The 18,857-nt window shown below is 39.4% G+C and overlaps 1 protein-coding gene across 1 annotated transcript in view; it reads right to left on the bottom strand.

The window, feature by feature from the left end:
• Nucleotides 1–832, bottom strand: part of LOC122809551 (urokinase plasminogen activator surface receptor-like) — a 481,166-nt gene extending 480,334 nt beyond the window's left edge. Inside the window, exon 1 of the mRNA XM_044081133.1 lies at nt 755–832. Coding sequence (XP_043937068.1) covers nt 755–794 — 40 coding nt within the window. The 5' untranslated portion in view covers nt 795–832. The remainder of the gene's footprint in view (nt 1–754) is intronic.
• Nucleotides 833–18,857: the final 18,025 nt, after the last annotated feature.

The raw sequence follows: 18,857 nt of genomic DNA on the forward strand, positions 1-18,857 counted from the left end.
TTCATCATTAAATGTTTACTTCTGTAATGTGTCGGTTATTAGACTGCTTGCTTTGTACAAATATAACAGAATTTGGTTTTCAAGCTGTTTTTAATATAAGAAAAATGACCTCCCCCACACATATACACACATGCAGTTGGTCATCTTAAAAAAAGGGCATTGAATCTCAACATATGGAGTATTGTGATAAAACTGTCTCCAGAGATTGCTAACACTAGGATTTGTTTTAATGTTTTGTTTTACTGTCTTCTTTGAAGTTACTTTCCATTTGTTTCTTAAGACTGAGTCAATAAAAGCTGCTGATATTGATAGAGCTGTACATAAACATTACTTTCAGAACCTGTGTACATGGAAGTTATCTGCTTTTTATTTCCCTGTATACACTTTTGTTGTACATGCACATGTAAACACAACTAATGATAATTCTCCAAAACTGCTTCATAAAATAAATGCCACTCAGATGCTTTACCCAAGTAATTGTTGAGCCTTAGAATGATTATTTTGTATGATAGTTTAGCTATTCAGTTTTTTTTATGGGTTTCATGATAAATGCACTAAAATTGCAAACTGCATTTCAGGCACATCTGGTACAGCACAGTATAAGGAGAAATGGTAATAACTAATACCAGTGCAAAACAAACTTCTAGGCATAACTTACAAACTTGAAGAATGATATGGAAACAGAACAGATAGAAACAAGTGCAAAACTTTTATCCACTAACATGCTATGGTCTTTTAGACCAGACTTGCTTACCTGATGACAGTAATGTGAACAATATAATTTCAAGGAACATCTTCAACTCTGGGGAAAGTTAGTCCTTTGTGGCACCCTTTGTATTTTAAATGACAGCAACAAGGTACTATTTCAAGATTATAGCTAAAACAAAAATGCCTTTAGGGTGATGGTAACTTTTTTCAGCACACCAGCTGACAAGCTTTCATAGGTGTTAAAATAAACCAGTTCTGCTGGTATCTAATAAAGCACATCTTGATGCTGCAGGTCACACAACAAAAAAAAGCATTTCTCTTCTTCCCATCAACTTGATGAAATGTTTACAGCTAACTTTTCTAATTAAAAACAAATTAGGAAGGCATCTCCTGATTTTAAAATACTATAGCAGCCAAGCAAAGGTTTTGTCACCACTCAAACCTCTGAATTCAGTAACAAATTGCTCTTTAGACAGTGTGCTAAGTTAAAATTGTTGTGTAAATGCTTGCAAACTCAGCATACAAAACATTGCAAAAAGTAGGTGTATTATCCTATTTTAGTACAGAATGCATATTTCTGGTCAGACACCACCTTACAAATGCGTGTGTCTGATTTATCATCAAACAACCAAATTAGGATTTTCTGGCCCACCAATATCTAATTTACTATGTCTATTAACTATCATCAATCTCTTGACATCTAGGTGGTAAAAACTGTGTAACTAGTCTGTGGTTTGAAAAGAAGCTTAGTGTGCACTTCTATTGGGAAGGTAAGGAAAACTGCTTGACAGTTTTAGTTTTCATGATCTGTTTTTGTAATTGTGTATCAAATGCAAGCCTGACTACAGAATCTAAATGGATCCATGGAAGAAATAAGAAATAGCAAACAAAGGGATAACAATGCTAATTTTGTATTACAATGCCACAGGAATAAAAAAAGATATAAAATGACTGTTCGTTATTATTCAAAACCGAGCATCTGATTGGACAGCCCACCCAGTGTGCTCACTGTAAATCGAGCATATACCAATAGAAAAAAATCCATCCAGGGAAGTAACATTGAACTGCTAGACTTTATTTGTGCATATGCTTAGGAAAGTAAAATACAACAAAAATTAGGTATGTTCTGCAAAACTAAAGAAACAGGAACTTAACTGATTTTCTTTGTATTTCTGCAGTGTCCCTATTAAAATCTCAACAGTCATACCTCTGAACTATCCAGATTTTTGCCTCATAGTTTTCATCTGCTTCTCATAAAAATTGTAGTTTTCTGGCAAGCTACTGGGGATTGAAGTAATTAGATAATGACAACTATTTGAGGTTCAGGCTTCATATCCTTCAGAAAATGCACACTAACACAAAACCTCTTATAAAAGCAAATTTCTAAGTTTATAAGAGCAATATTTAAAATCTGTCCCTATTTTTGGACCTTTACATTGGGCTTTATCCACATTTCTTGCATTAAGAGGTTATAACATATGTCAGCGGGGGAGAAACCAGTAATAGATTCTATTTTCTCTGTTGCTTCTCTTGCACTGCACTGATTTACTGAGCAAGGATGGGAATGTTAAGACCCATGTGCATGTGCAGTATACTTGCAAACAAGAAGAACATGGAGGAACACTACAGTGCCCTTATACCAAGATATTATTTAAGAAAGTTAAGCAATGTTTTCCTTAAATAATGTCATTGTATAATAACAATAATCCTTTCCTCTTTTGGGGTTTACCAGGATTTACCCACAGTTGCCTTTGTTTAATCACGTGGACTTTACCCTCATGATCAAATCACACCAGCTGTGGGAATATCCTGATATACATACACACAGTTGTGGATTATTGCTTAAGTACTATGCAAATAATCACATGTAGCCACTAATTCTATGTCACAAAAGATTGCATACCACAACCAAACCAAGCAGGACAGCAGAGATCAGGCCACAAGCATAAAATATCACTGCCCACGAGTACAACAAATTGTCTATTATACCCCTTCCAATCTTCCACTTAGTCCAAGCTTTTTAAATGACTCCATGGAATCTGCTTCTACTACATGTTTGGGAAACACATTGCATGGCTGAAAAACACTCTCCATAAAGAAACACTTCTTAAAGGGTGAAAAGTTTTTCTCATTGTATGTTGGCTGTGTTGTCTTTTCTTCCTTTTCTTGTTAACTGGAACTCCTTCATACCTCTGGGAAATATTTTATGCCGCTGTAATATTTTGTGGGTTTCTCAAGTGAGAGGAGTGTACATTTCTTTCACCTTTGTTCATACCATTTCTCTTCCCTCTTCTCCCTCTCCTGTTCATATTACGCTGAACTATCTTTACTAATATGGTCTGTTTCATTAAAAGGTCTTGTAAACCTCAAGTAACACCCCAAAGAGATATCACCCCAATACCTGATAATGGGGTGTCACCACTTCACTTTTCATTGAATTAAATGTTTTCTGAATAGTCTAATTACTTTGTGAAGCTGCTCTAAGCATCCACATTAGGTATGATAAGAACCTTTATGTGTTTTTCCAGCTTTATGTCTAATAGCACATGTAATACTCATATGAAAGTATTCACTAGGGTTACTGTGATTCAAATGAGCCACTTTGCATTTGTTTTCATTTCACAGTCCCTGCTGCTTTTTATCCCATTTACTCACATTACCAAACTCCATATTCAGACATTTCTTTTATCTTCCACAGTTGCACTCCTGATTAGTCCATATTACTGGCATGCAATGGCTGTTTTTGCCACCAACAGTACAAGAGCCATCAGATCTCTTTCATTTCTAATTCACCCTATAACATACCACATCCCAATTAAAAAGAGACTTGCTTCAAGTGTAATCCTTCCAGTCTATATTCTTGCATATTTATTCTTTTAACAAACAGGTGCACCCAGTCATATAAATATATTTCCCAAAAAATTATTTCTCACCCCACACCTCTATGTCAAAAAAGATGCCAATTGCATTATTTTCAAACTAGGCAGAGAAAAAAATACTTCTGAAAGTATTTCCATCTGAAAATTGTAACTTTCCTAAATGTTGTTGCTAGCCCTTTTATTCTTCTTTGGTTTGCTCTATGATTTGCCTCCCCAGTGGTCAATGTTTTTTCTCTCTTCTATTTTATTTTTTTCCATTACATAATCTATTACCACCATCCTGTAACTGCATACTTTGTACTTTCACCAGTACATGCGTCTGCCTGTTCTGTCATAACCTCTTCTTCACTAATTACTTCTCTATTATTATCTCTTAAAATAAGTTTTGTTTACCTTCCTAACTACTAATCCTGTTCCATTTATTTCTGAATTACTTAACTTCCAAAAAAAATACATCTATCTCTTCTGCCACTTCCCACCCAAATTTAATTCCTCAGTGTTAGCCAAACTGGAAGCAAAGCTCTCTCCGGCCAAGATTGTGCTAGACAGCCAAGAGGAGAAGGTTAATACCTGCACTACACCTCAAGCAACTCATAGCCCTTCAAAACCCACACCATCAACACCCACACATAACAACACTAAACCCACACATGCGGAGGCCCTTAGCATTAACCTGCCCAAGCAACAAGGACCTCTGAAGCTGAAGTGCAAACAAACACCAGTCACAACCAAAGTGACACATAGCTCACAACACCAGTGTGCCATCCAACAACAGCCCCTAAGGCAAGACAATGTACCCAACACTTTAGTCATAGGTGATTCTATAGTCAGGCACATTGATGTCCCACTCACCAGGCTGAACAAGGAGAAAATTACAGTCAACTGCCTGTCGGGTGCCAAGATCTGCCACATAACGCATGCACTCAAGTCATTCCACAACAAGTGCAAATACGACGCTGTCATTGTCCATGCTGGAGTGAATGACTTGAGACATACCTCCCTGGACTACATGAAAAGACACATGGAAGAGCACTTGGATCATGTGACCTAGGCAAGTATGACCCTAGCCCTGAGTAGCATCCTGCCTTCCCCCAGACTGATACCACAGTATAAGGACAAAATGATTGACTTCAACAATTGGCTAAGCTTCTGGTGTCATTCAAAGGGGATCCAGTCTGCACCTGTCACCCCTGGGATTCAGGTTACTGGCTAAAGCTCTTGCCACCCCTATAGTGCCTTTTTTAGGCAAGGTTCAAAGGATAAAACCACCACAGTAACAGATACAAGCATGCAAAATCTGAAGGTAGTGCTACTCAATGCTAGAAGTCTAAACCTCAAAATGCACTCTCTTGAGGCACTCCTAAAAATGGAGAACATCGATATCTGTGCAGTAACTGAGACCTGGTTCAAGGCTACACAGAGCACGCCTGCAATACCAGGCTACAACTCTTACCACACTTTTTGGCCACAAAACCAAGACCAAAACACTAAATGTGGAGGAGTGTCCATATTCACCAAGGATATTCACACCTCCAGGCTAGTTGCCCAACACAATGCATCTGAAGTTCTCCAGGTGCAACTAACACTAGGTAAGACTGCAATCCAAATTGTAGCTTGCTACAGATCCCCCACCATGCCCCAAGATTCTCAGTACACCTTTCTAAACATACCGGAAAATATTAAGATACAACCAAATACCCTAATACTGGGTGATTTCAACTACCCTGCCATTAACTGGGAAAACTACTAGGGTACCAACTCCTTTTCCCAATGGTTCTTGGAATTCATAAATTCCAATGCCCTGGATCAACTAATCCATTGTCCCACCAGGGGCTCCAATATCCTAGACCTGGTCATTACCAACATGGGAGATAGATGCTCCACACCAGTGGTCACCCCCTCATTGGTCAGATCTGACCATAAGCAAATCACCCTTGACATCCACATCCCACCCCCACCCCCCTGTAAGGAAACCTCCTTAAAAAAACTTCTCCAAAGCCAACGTCATGCTACTGAAGTCAGAAGTGACAAACTTCACAACACCCATGCAGATGGGATCTGAAAGTTTGACTGCAGAATCTTACGCTAAGGCACTGAACGAGCACATCCACTCGTGCATGAATCGTGCCATCCCAAATAGAACCAAGATGCTCTTCTCCAAAAAAAAAAAGGAAGCCAATCTGGTGGTCCCCTTCTATAAACAAACTATACAACAGAAGGAAGAAATTGTTGCAGAAAAGAAGAAAATCCCAGGATGCAAAAAACTCCCTCACCAGCCTCAGTAAGAAGCTGAGATCCCTCATAAAATCCTCAAAAGCTAGTTACGAAAATAAAATTGCCAAAGATTTCAAAGACAACCACAAGGCATTCTATAGTTATGTCAAGAATCTAAATGGCAATGCTCAGATCTGCTCTGAGCTACAACAGAATGGCATTAAATATACTAATCCCAAGGATATTGCCAATATCCTGGCAGATCGATTTAGTGCCAACTTCACCCCCCTCTCACCCCCTAAAGGGCCCATCCCAATACCAAAAGATTGCCAAATTCTGGTAATCATGGCCACACAGGTAGAAACCACACTCTCCAAAGCTAAGAATACAGCATCCATGGGACCAGATGACATCCCAGGCTGTGTACTACATGAACTACAAAATGAATTGGCACCTCACCTAAGTGTCATATTCAATCATAGCCTCACCTCAGGCTTCATGCCCACTGAGTGGCGCACAGCTACAGTTATCCCACTCCACAAGGGGGAATCCACCTTGGATCCTGGGAACTACCGTCCCATCAGTCTGACAAGCCTGATCTGCAAGGGTATGGAAGGCATTATCATGGAACTTATAAACAAAGACATTAGCAACCTTCAAACACTGGACCCCACCCAGTGTAGGTTTGTGAAGGGCTGACCTTGTCTCCTGAATCTGATTGACTTCTTTGAATCAGTCTCCGGAGCAGTGGATGAGGGTAAGGCAGCTCACACAGTCTATCTGGACCTCAACAAGGCCTTCGACACCATCCCCCACTCTGGAATCACAGATAAACTTACTAAGCTGGGCATAAATCCCTAAGTCACTCAATGGGTTGCCAAATGGCTTACTGAAAGAACCCAGACTGTAAAAGTAGCCGACTCCAAATCCATCTCTAGACAAGTGACAAGTGGAGTACCTCAGGGTTCAGTCCTGGGACCACTCTTGTTTGGCATCTACTTCTCTGAAGTACAGGCTAAAACTAAGGGACTCTGGCTAACACAGTTCGCAGATGACTGCAAACTGGGAGCCATTATTGAATCCCCAAATGATGTGGATATTCTACAAAAAGGCCTTACAGAAACAGATGCCTGGTGCCAGAGCCATGGGCTCAAGCTTAATACCAAGAAATGTATAGTTATCCCCTTTGGAAAAAAAGATGTACCCATGAATTACCACATAGGTGGCAGGGCACTAAACATTGAAAGTGTGATGAGAGACTTAGTGACACAGGTGGACAGTGGTCTCACTTTCGATAACCACATCACCATTGACATTCAGGAAATCCTTCTATGTGGCACACCTCATCACTAAGGGCTTTTCATCCAGAAAAAAGAAGGTCATTGTCCCACTGTACTCATCTCTCATTAGACCCATTATAGAGTATAATTCCCCATTTGGTATGTACCTCACAAGACACCTGCAACAGCTGAAAAGGCCAGAGAAATACCTCACTAAAAGAATCACAGGCTTAAAGCAGATGCCATATGCTGACTGTCTAAAAAAACTCCAGCTATACTCTGTGGCATATCATCTACTCAGAGGTGATCTCTACTTAACATACAAGGCCATGTCAAACCCTGAGCTGTGGGACATGCTCCACTTAAAGAAATCCCAATCCCTCAGAGCCACATGCTCCAGGGATCTAAACCTTGTCATCACAATGAACAAAACATGCTGGAGGGATAGGTTCCTGACCCAGAGATTCCCCATACTCTGGAATGGACTACTCATACATGTCAAGCAGAGAGCCTCATTGGCCCTCTTCAAAAGGAACCTTGATGATTGGATGGGAGATAGGAAATTCACCCCGGGCATCATGTCAGTCACCCTGCTAGACAGGGGTCCAGAGAAGTAAATATTGTGGGAAGAAATATCCTAGGAATTGTTATGTCTAGGCTTGCATAGGCCCTAGGGCCGATAGCCTAGTACCAACCTATGAACCTATAAACAAGCCAAATATTTTACTGGCACTGCACCCTCCCCCTTCACCATAAATCTGTAAGCCACACTTCTTGTGTATTTTATCCCACCTTTTCCAATCACCACCAGAACCTTATCAGATAGTATTAGTGACCATCTACTCCCTTATGCTATCAGACAGTGGCTAAACCTGCAGAAGAAAATAGCATACAAACAAGTCTGTAATCAACCTTGAGCACTTTATAACAACTCTAAAGCAATACAACTGAAACTGCCTAAAAACATTACCGCTAGATGAAGCAGTTACTCATTTTAACCTTATCTTCCTAACTATTCAAAATAAGTAGGCCCCACTCAGAAACAGAAGAGCTACATCTGTCCCAGCACCATAGATACAAAGATTACTAAGCAACTACTATTAAACAGAGACCAGGCCTAGAAATCCTTTACAAAAACAAAACTCAATTAATACTAGAGATTTTAGATATCTCAGAAATCTCACAAAAACCTACTTAATGGCAAGAAAGAATATTTTATAAATGTACAAAATACCCACAAAAATAACCCCAGACTGTTCTGGCATTCTGTAAAGTCACTGCTAAACCCCAAGAAACCCTCTACCCCCCCCCCCCCCACACACACACACACACACACCTACCACAACCTCTAAATATCCAGGTAATACAGTAACTCAATTCAACACCCACTTTGTAAATTCTATTGTATCATTTACCAAAAATGCAAAAACTCCACCTCCCCCCTCACATTTCCATGTCCCACTACCAAAAACAAAGTACCTTTTAAACGTGATAGTGTACTCACCTCAACAATAAAAAATACCTACTATAAATGAAGCCAACCACCTTGACAGCTGACAAATTACCAGAGGAGTACCTCAAAATAGCAGCAGAAGCTAAAGGGTTGCCAGTGTCCATATTTATCAGTAGATCCATAAAAGAAAACCATGTCCCAACATCTGAAAAATATCATACATCATACCCCTACATAAAGGCAGAAATTCTATTGACCTAACCAACTACTGTCCAATAGCCTTTCTCCCACCTCTATCCAAGATATTAGAAATGTATACACTCCCAGTTGTTCAAATACCTCACCAACCATGACCTACTCTCCTTAACTCAACATGGCTTTCAACCTAATCATAGCACCACTACTGCCTTTTTAAACTTTATAAATGCAGTTAATCAACTATGAAACAATGGTAACCTAGTCTCAACAGTCTTCCTAGACCAGTGGTGCACAAAATCGGGCCCCGGGGCCAAATCCGGCCCTCGACGCAACACCATCTGGCCCCCAGAGATTAATCAAAATTTTTTTAAAAAAGTGAAAAAGTGCTATGCCTTACTCCAGTCACACAAACTTTCCATACGTGCTTATTTACCTAATTGAATGCAGTTATGCACATCTCTAATTTTAGCTGCAGAAGTAACTATTCTTTGTTGTTTATAACTTGTAGTCTGTAAACAGTAGTAACTTTCTACAAGAGTTTGTAATGAGTCGTGGCTGCATGCTAAAATAAAGGTAAATGCAAAGTTGATGTAGAAAACAGGCAATTTCATGACTGCTGTCTTAAGTAAAAATGTCAGTCACCTGTACCTATCATTAATATGACTTACTATGTTTTGAGGTGGCCCACAGATGCATTAAGAATCTGTGTAGTGGCCCTCTTCACAAAAAGGTTGTGCACCACTGTCCTAGATATATCCAAAGCATTTGAAACTGTCTCACACCAGAAATTCCTTGAGGAACTATCCTCTATAGGCCTCAATGGGTCTATATTAGAACTGTGAAAGCCTGTTTAAGCGAATACGTAAATGTCGACACATATTGCACGAACCGTGAGTACACCAAATGCCCAAAACTGCAAAATTCAAAATCTCAAATTGGCATAGCTGGCCCTTCTCTGGTATAGCTCCAGAATGTATGTGTGCAATAGTTACGGTCCTCAGGGTTAGGGTGCGGGTTAAAGTAAGTACATAGAGAGTAATGTATGTAAGGTTTAGGGTAGGGTTAGAAGTAGGGCTTCGGTTAGTGTATGTATGTGGTTTATTTATTTTGTTTGGGTGGGTAGTATGTAGTGAGCGGTGGGGTTAGCCAACTATGCCGGTTCGAGATTTTGAATTTCACGGTTTTAGGCGTTCGATGTACTCGCAGTTCGCACAATATACGTCGACATTTATGTATTTGCTTAAACGGGAATATAGACCTGGCCTCAATATCCCATCACTAACCTGGTTCCACAGCTACTTATCCAACAGGAAACAAGCTGTGAAATGGAAACCAAACTATTCTGATTTCCTCACAGTCACAGTCAGTGCACTCACAGGGATCAATTCTAGGAATTCTACTTTCCAATATCTTTATCAATAATCTGCATTCCACCACTAAACAAGTTACCCTGGTATAATATGCAGATGATGCCACACTCTTCTGCTCAGCCAGGACACTAGCCTTCCTACAAGTAAACACTCAAAATGCCTTTCGAGCCATACAGTTCTGGAGGGATAGCTCAGATTTGCTCTTAAATGTTAAAAAAACACAACTGATACTTTTCATTCAAAAACTACTCAAACCAAAAATAGTTTTTTCATATCCTATCAGTCAAAAAAAAAAAAAAAAATAGAATATGTCACATGGACAAAACCCCTTGGAGTAATGTGTGATGATAATCTCAGATATGACCAAGACCTACTTCTAGCCATCAAAAAAAAAAATAGAAACTAGGATCCCTCTACAGGGCTAGGAAATTCCTCACTAATAACTCCAGAAGAAACAGAGCACAAACATATTTACATCCATCCCTACTCTATGCTATCTTTACAATTCTTAGCTTAGCCATCAGGAATAAACTAGAGACAGCCTATAACAAAACTGCAACATTTGCTACACATAAGCCAAAAAAAAAAAAAAACTACCATTGCATAGCCCTAAAAAGCTAACAGGATAGAACTTAAAACACAACTATCACAAACATTTTACAGCCCATAAACTAATAAACTCCCAAGAAAATTGCCCAGCTTTAAAAGGAATACTGCAAACTTAAACCACTAATCTAGCCCTGCAATCCAACAGCCAAGCTTTTCTATCCATCACAAAATCAAACACCATACTCTAAACAGGTAACAAAAATCTGGAAACAAGTCCCCCCTAAAATATGACAAGCAGACATGCTGCATGCCTTCAAAATATCACTAAAGAAAACACCTGATAAATAACTGGTTGTGCTCATGCACTATCCCAGGTTAATAACCCCCCCCCTGTACTCAGCTTAAACTCTACCTTCAAAGTTACACTCCCTTTACTTCACCTTTCTGTACCCTAATCTTACACATGTAACTTTATATCTTTATCACTAAGAAATCTGACTGTATCTTCTCCCACAACTGTCATTTACACTACTCTTCTACAGACTGCCACTCCACCCCCTACATACTTTCTCTCCTACAAAACTTCCATTCCCCAGATAACTTCCACTACCTCCATTTTCTTTAATGCAGGTCAATACAAGTTCTTCACCTCAATCCACTTAATGTTTCATAGAACTACTTCTCTCGACTTCTGCCTCCTGCTAAATCCCTTGCTGCGTTTGCTGTGCTTTTCTGTACCTCCAACTGATAGACACGGGATGTGATAAGTAATCTGATTATCAGTGTAATTTTGCTGTAACTAGCCTCCTCATGAAAAATGTATTTCCTTAAATTCATAGGCTACTGTATGTCATATAAAATGTTCTAGATGTATTTGTATAATTGTGTTTTTATGTAAACAATTTATTTTACAAAAGGTCATTTTTTTCTTTAAATTTACTTCCCTAATATGTGAATCTTTTCTACCCGGGCCTCCACTGAAAATGGGATAAACCCCATTCAGAACCTCCTAGTAAATAAGTAAATACTCTTAAATATCCAACCAATCGTGTTAATGTAATAACACATGAAAATATCGTAAAACAAAGTTAATTGGGGCAGTAAACACTGAAACTTAATTATAGCACTAAACTAAACTAATTCAAGAGTAAATGTTTAAATTCATTCTCCATATTATTTTACCTTAACTGCAGTTGCTATCACAAAGGTAAGCAGTCTATTTAAAAGGAAGTGTGATGAACAGTAGGGATTACCATGTCCAACTCTGTACCAATGCCATCCAGCAATGTATTCAAGAGGATGGCCGGCCTTAAAAGCTTGTACACTATGGCTTATGACCAACACCCAGATAAGATGTACAGTTGCTCCAGAACAAGGCTAAAATCACTGACTTCCTCAGCATTTCACCCATTTCATTTTGAGCCCAAAAAAGGGCTAAATTTAAATGCAAATATTGTTGCATTTGGTAAAAAACTTTCATCTTCAACATACACAATAACTAGCACTCCACTCCAAACTGATATGGTAATCGGGGATCCTGGCATCTTGGTTGGCAATTCCCTTGCTTTTGATCACCATGAACAATTAAAAGTCAAGAAATATTTCTGTGTAGCACAACTCATATCTGAAGGCATCTCACCCTGGTTGAAAGACATTATCATTCTATTGTATTCTACTCAAATTCGAGCAATTACAGAGCTCATTGCCCACCCCCCACCCCCAGTTGGTGTGTACATCCTTAGATACATTCCACAGCTAGAAAAGTCTCAGTGTGTTTCTTCACTGGCAAGAAATGCTTAAAGTCCTATCAGTATACTTGGTCTCTGACAGACTCATACATGCAGATATGTCTGTTGCATTCCATTCCATCAAGGATCAAACCCAAGACTATATCTAAGGATGTGAATCTCCACCAACATACAAATATAAGAGGCTGGAGAGACAAATTCCAAGTTTTATCCCACCTCTGGAATAAACTGCTCATATATATTAAACCGAGTGACACCCTCATATTCTTCAAGACCAACCTTGCTAATTAGATGGGCATCCACAAATTCCTCCAGGGCCTGACCCACTTTGCCCTCTTAAAAGTATGTGGTACACCATGAGGCTGGGTACCAGCAAGGCATGAGTACCCTTAAAATTCCTTTGATCCCAATGCCAAATTAATAATAATAATAGTAACTGGCACTCAACCAACCTGTTTTTCATATACATGATCTTTCATCACATTTCCCAGTAAGAGCTTAAAGATACCTCAGTGGCAGTACCCCATCTCTATTTGCAGTACTGTAGTACAACCAGATCACCACAATGTTTATTGCAATCAGTAACAGACTGGCCACACCTGCATAAAGCCTAAATTGATTTTATTCATAATGTAAAAGGGCAGTGTTGAAGCTAGTAGCCATTACTGAGTTGACTGTGAACATGAAAATAAATTGCAGTACATTAATACCATATGTGATTTCCCAAGTGTTCAGTGTCCTAAAATGCAGCACCAAGCATAGTGTGGTGCCAGACTGGAACTGAGCTACAACAAAACATGGGGAAACTATAATTATTTCAGATTTTGTTGAGAAATCACAGAATAGGGCCAGAGATGTGCCAACAACACTTTTTCAATGGTTTGATATGGTTCCAACCTAGGTAAGTTATGAGCAGGCAAAACAAAAGGAAAATAAAATAAAAAATGTCATTAAAATGATGAAATTCAAATATCACAGCAATTTGACATTGCACAATCATCAGCATGGCCAATAAAAAAGTAAAGGTTTGCTCTCCACAGTATAGCAGCAACATTCAAAAAGGAAGACTATGATTTTCAAGTAAATTCTCTTATTTATGCTGTGGGCAAAGATGTGGAACATATTTTTGGTGCTTTTGTGTTTGCAAAGAGGTAATCCTTAAGATATGAGGCTGTGACAGCAAAGATAGAAAACAATCTGTACCTAAAAAATATGATATGGGAAAGACCATGCTTCCATGAAAGTGTTCAGAAGGGGTGAGCCAATGGAAGGTTTTATGAGACACCTATATAAATTGGTGGAATAATGTGAGTTTGGTGGCACTAAAGAAAAGCAAATAAAAGGCAGGATTGTCATAGACATTGCTGATGGTGTATTTTCACAGAACCTGCAGTTGGCATTAAATTTAATGTTAGAACTATAGAAATTGCTCATTAGAATAAATTGAAAAGCAACGTGCAGATATTTGAGTGGCAAGAGATGTTAGTGAATCTGAGCAAAAAAATATACAGTAAGCATAGGACTGGCCAGTATAAATCTGCAAGTGAAACAAGTAATGAATGCAAGGAAAATAGCTGTGCTAGATGCAAATGTGCATGAGTATGGGCTGTCTTTGACAAAAATGGTCAAAGAGTTAGTAACAAAGATTAAAACTGAGGAAAATGCAAAATAAACTTTTGTATTTGACCTCTTTGAGTAAGCAGTCAGAGCCAAATGATGAATTGCATATCAGACTTCTGATTTGTGGCACTGCAGTAGGGTTTACAATGGGCACTGGAATTTGGAGCATACATAACTGTAAAGTCACATTGTGCATGCAAGTGGAACTTGAAATGTTTGCAGCTCGTCAAAGAGGAGGTACACAACCAGGGTGTAAAGCTCAAATGTTAAGGGTAGTTCCTAGCCATGACTAAGTGGAAAGGGGGCAAATATGAGTTTTTGGATCTGTGTATTGTTGGATTGGGTCTATATTATATAAGTGAACGCACTGAATTGCGAACGCTATATAATCAACCCACGATCCCTAAAAACTCAAAATGTCGAACACACGGATCAGTGTTTTTTTTCCCAGGGAAAAAAATCATTGGTCTGTTTAAAAAAAAAAATCAAAACATAAAATAAAGTCGGGAGCTTCGCCCCCTACACCGCCCCTACTTAAATATACCAACTCCGAGATCGCAGCACAGTGGAGGAAATGGCAAAGTCCCAAAAATGGCCCAGTGATTTTTTTCCCTAGGAAAAAAATCACTGTTTTGTGCTTTCGGTATTTTGCCATTTCTCGTAATGACTAAACAGCGTTCACAATTTATTGCGTTCGCTAAAATAATAGGGACCTGTTAGATCCTTATGTGAATAATATGAGTCTAGCCACTATTATCAAGTTGTGTCAAATTGCTAAAACTGATTAAATAAGTGGTAATATCTTTGGTGATGCTGGACTCCTACAGCATGAGCTAGTGAAGGTTTGACTGAAACCTGGTACTGTTCCTTATGCCCTTCCTGTATCATGAATATTTCCATTCCCCATCTTGTCTAAGGCACAAGATGAACAGCATCGAATACAGTTTTAGGGGGTAATCAAGCAGGTTGCAGGGCTTCCTGACTGGTGTGTCTTAATGGCACTAGTGATTTAAAAGAATGTCAAAAAAAGAATTTGTTTTGACTTGAAACATCTGAGTGATGAATTAAAGATTTAGAGGTTTATCCTGCCTACCTTAGAAGACAGAGCACCCAAGATAACCAGAGTAATAATGTTCTCCCAGTTAGTCATATCCAGTGTGAGTCAGTAAATACCCCTTGAACCAAACACCAGAAAGTTGCCCATATTCAATACTCTAGTGGAAAGAGACTGCTTCTGATAGTCACTGTATGGAATTACTGCAGCCCTTGAAATCTTTCAGCATGTAATGAGTGCTCTCCCCTGAAGCCATGAGGGCATGGTTGTCACTATAGATTATATTTTGGTGCTTAGGCCTGACACAGAGTCACATGAGAAGAAGCTAAAGGCGTGTATTAGACCACTGAAGATGAAGGGTTGAAGCTCAATAAGGAAAAATGCTGTTTTGGATACTGCAGCAGTGGAGGTCACATCAGATCTGATCAAAGCAAACTCTGTGACCGTATTACCAAGTCCAAGTAACGTCATGGAATGATCAAAAACACTTGGCATGGTAAGCTATCAGTACAAATTTATGCCAGGGCTGTCAATGGTGCTTCATCCTTTTACAGAACTGCAGAATAAAGCTGTAACATGAGCATGAGGTAATGCCCAAGAACAGTCTTTCAAAAGCATCACTTTGTGTTGTTGTCCACACCAGTATTGATCTAATAAGAGGTCAGTAAACCAACTTGGTGAGCACAGATGCCAACAGCTGTGGTATGAGAGCAGCCTTATTGCAAAAGATGGTTGGCAAACTAAACCCTGCAGATTCTTTTCCAGAACATTAAGAGAGAGGGAGAAGTGATAGTCCCAAAATGAAAAGGAATGTCTCACAAAAGGATGGGCATGTGATCATTTCACATTATTTAATGGGCCTGGACAGCTGTCATCTATAAACTGATTATATATCATTAATATCACTGATATGATTCTATAACATGGACAAAATACCTCCAAGATGTCAGCAGTTGTCAATCAGGCTCAGATGATTTAATATAAAAACAGTCCAAGTTGCAACAGAAAACTAATGATAATGGTGAATACTCAGTTTAGAAACCCATTAACTAAGACATTCCAGTCAGATACTGAAGATGACATAAGTGCATATGTTCAAGCCACAATGTCTAGCAGACCAGTGTCTTTCCATAGGATGGACATCCTCAAAAAAGGGAGCAAGCAAGCAAGCAAAATGTGTATCTGCAGAGTTTAACTGACTGTGTTTGTAATGGATGACCAATTAAATGGGCACTGATAATTCATTTGCTGTACAAATATATATATATTTTGTGAGAACTACTTTGTCAGAGCATACAAATGTCTTGTTGTGCCACAACTGGACTGTAGTGATAACTTCACAAATATCAAAAGTCCAGAGAAAGCCATTAGTAATTGTCCAGGCCTAGAAGTGAAAATATCTCATATGCCAATACTCCTGCTGGGCAGTCTTTTCAAATCATGATTAAGAGTGGAAGATAAGAATGATCGCTTACTGGAAGCCAGTTAGCTCTGGTGACATTGGTGTAGTCAACATTAATCTTATCAGTTTTGATTATAACTTACTCCAACGGGATATTCCCTTCTGGGGGGGGGTGTAATACAGTCAAATGATCACAAAAAAATAAATAAATAAAAATAAAATTGTCAAATCCTTGTTAATGACATGTTTATCAATTCTGGAGATAAACTGTGTTTAACAGACTGCAGAATAAAGTCCAGGAGAATGTGTGCAGAATCTTGTATGTCAATGCCTGGGCACACTCTTGCATTTTTCCCTTGTGAACCTATTAAATGTTCCTGTAACTAGTGCAGTTTGAAAATTAGTGCCCACCTGTAGAGCTCTGTACTGTAGCTGGGGTGCCTGCCTCAGATCTGTAAAAGTCTTGCATCTCTTAGTCAATATCTGGTCAGATTCCATAAGCCTGATCTGCTTCCATAATGAATACCCCAGATGCCTCCTGAGCAAAAGGAAAGCAGAATCATGTTCATAGAATTCATAGGAGTTTCAAGGCTATTTGAGTCTAATGACCATGTATGCTTTGCCAATACCTACCCTGAGGTTTTACCCTTTTTCTGAAACATGCCTCTCAACTGTACAGATTTTAACAGAATGTCCAGATTTTTGCCTCAAAATTTCGGTCTGTTCATCATACAATTTGTAGTTTTCTGACAAATCACTGGAATGACCTGAGGAAATTAAATCACTAAATAATGACATATATTTGAGTTTCAGACTTCATATCCTTTAGAAAATGCATTTTAACACAAACCCTGTTATTCTAGCTACTTTCTAAATTTATAAGAGCAATATTTAACATCTGTCCCTAGTTTTGGGCCTTTGCCCCCCCCCATTATTCCAGGCTTGGTCCAGATTTCTTAGACTAAGAGGTTGAGAGGTATGTGAAGGGGGGGGGGGACCAATTATACCTGAAGTAAATATGAGAGTTCCCATCCAGGTTTAGTCTGAAGGAATGAAGGAAGATACTGGATCTCATTGCTTAACCTGAAGAGGAAGTTTATTTGAGAGAAGGAGGAGTCATCGGTGATTCATAGGTTCATAGGTGGTACTAGGCTATCGGCCCTAGGGCCTATGCAAGCCTAGCCATAACAATGCCCTGGATATTTCTTCCCACAATATTTACTTCTCCAGGCTCCTGTCTAGCAGGGCGACTGACATAATCCCCGGGGTGAATTTCCTATCTCCCATCCAATCATCAAGGTTCCTTTTGAAGAGGGCCAAAGAGGCGCTCTGCTTGATATGTATGGGCAGTCTATTCCAGAGTATGGGGGGTCTCTGGGTAAGGAACCTATCCCTCCAGCATGTTTTGTTCATTGTGATGACAAGGTTTAGATTCCTGGAGCATGTGGCTCTGAGAGATTGGGATTTCTTTAAGTAGAGCATGTCCAACAGCTCAGGGTTTGACATGGCCTTGTATGTTAAGCAGAGATCGCCTCTGAGTAGACGATATGCCACAGAGTATAGCTGGAGTTTTTTTAGACGGTCAGTATATGGCATCTGCTTTAGGCCTGTGATTCTTTTAGTGAGGTATTTCTGCGGCCTTTCAAGCTGTTGCAGATGTCTTGTGAGGTACATACCAAACGGGGCATTATACTCTATAATGGGTCTAATGAGGGATGAGTACAGTGGGACAATGACCTCCTTTTTTCTGGATGAAAAGCCCTTAGTGATGAGGTGTGCCACATAGAAGGATTTCCTGACTATTGTGGCAATGTGGTTATCGAAAGTGAAACCACTGTCCACCTGTGTCCATAAGTCTCATCACACTTTCGATGTTTAGTGTCCTGCCACCTATATGGTAATTCATGGGTACATGTTTTTTTTCCAGAGGGGATAACTATACATTTCTTGGCATTAAGCTTGAGCCCATGGCTCTGGCACCAGTCATCTGTTACTGTAAGGCCCTTTTGTAGAATATACACATCATTTGGGGATTCAATAATGGCTCCCAGTTTGCAGTCATCTGCAAACTTTGTTAGCCAGAGTCCCTTAGTGTTGGCCTGTACTTCAGAGAAGTAGATGCCAAACAAGAGTGGTCCCAGGACTGAACCTCGTGGTACTCCACTTGTCACTTGTCTGGAGCTGGATTTGGATTCGGCTACTTTTACTGTCTGGGTTTTGTCAGTAAGCCAGTTAGCAATCCATCAAGTGACATAGGGATTTATGCCCAGCTTAGTAAGTTTATCTATGATTCCAGAGTGGGGGATGGTGTCAAAGGCCTTGGTGAGGTCCAGATAGGCTGTGTGGACTGCCTTATCCTCGTCCACAGCTCTAGAGACTGAT

This window comes from Protopterus annectens, chromosome 8.part0, assembly GCF_019279795.1.
Source record: "Protopterus annectens isolate FY-2018-M chromosome 8.part0, PAN1.0, whole genome shotgun sequence".
NCBI classification, from domain to species: domain Eukaryota; kingdom Metazoa; phylum Chordata; order Ceratodontiformes; family Protopteridae; genus Protopterus; species Protopterus annectens.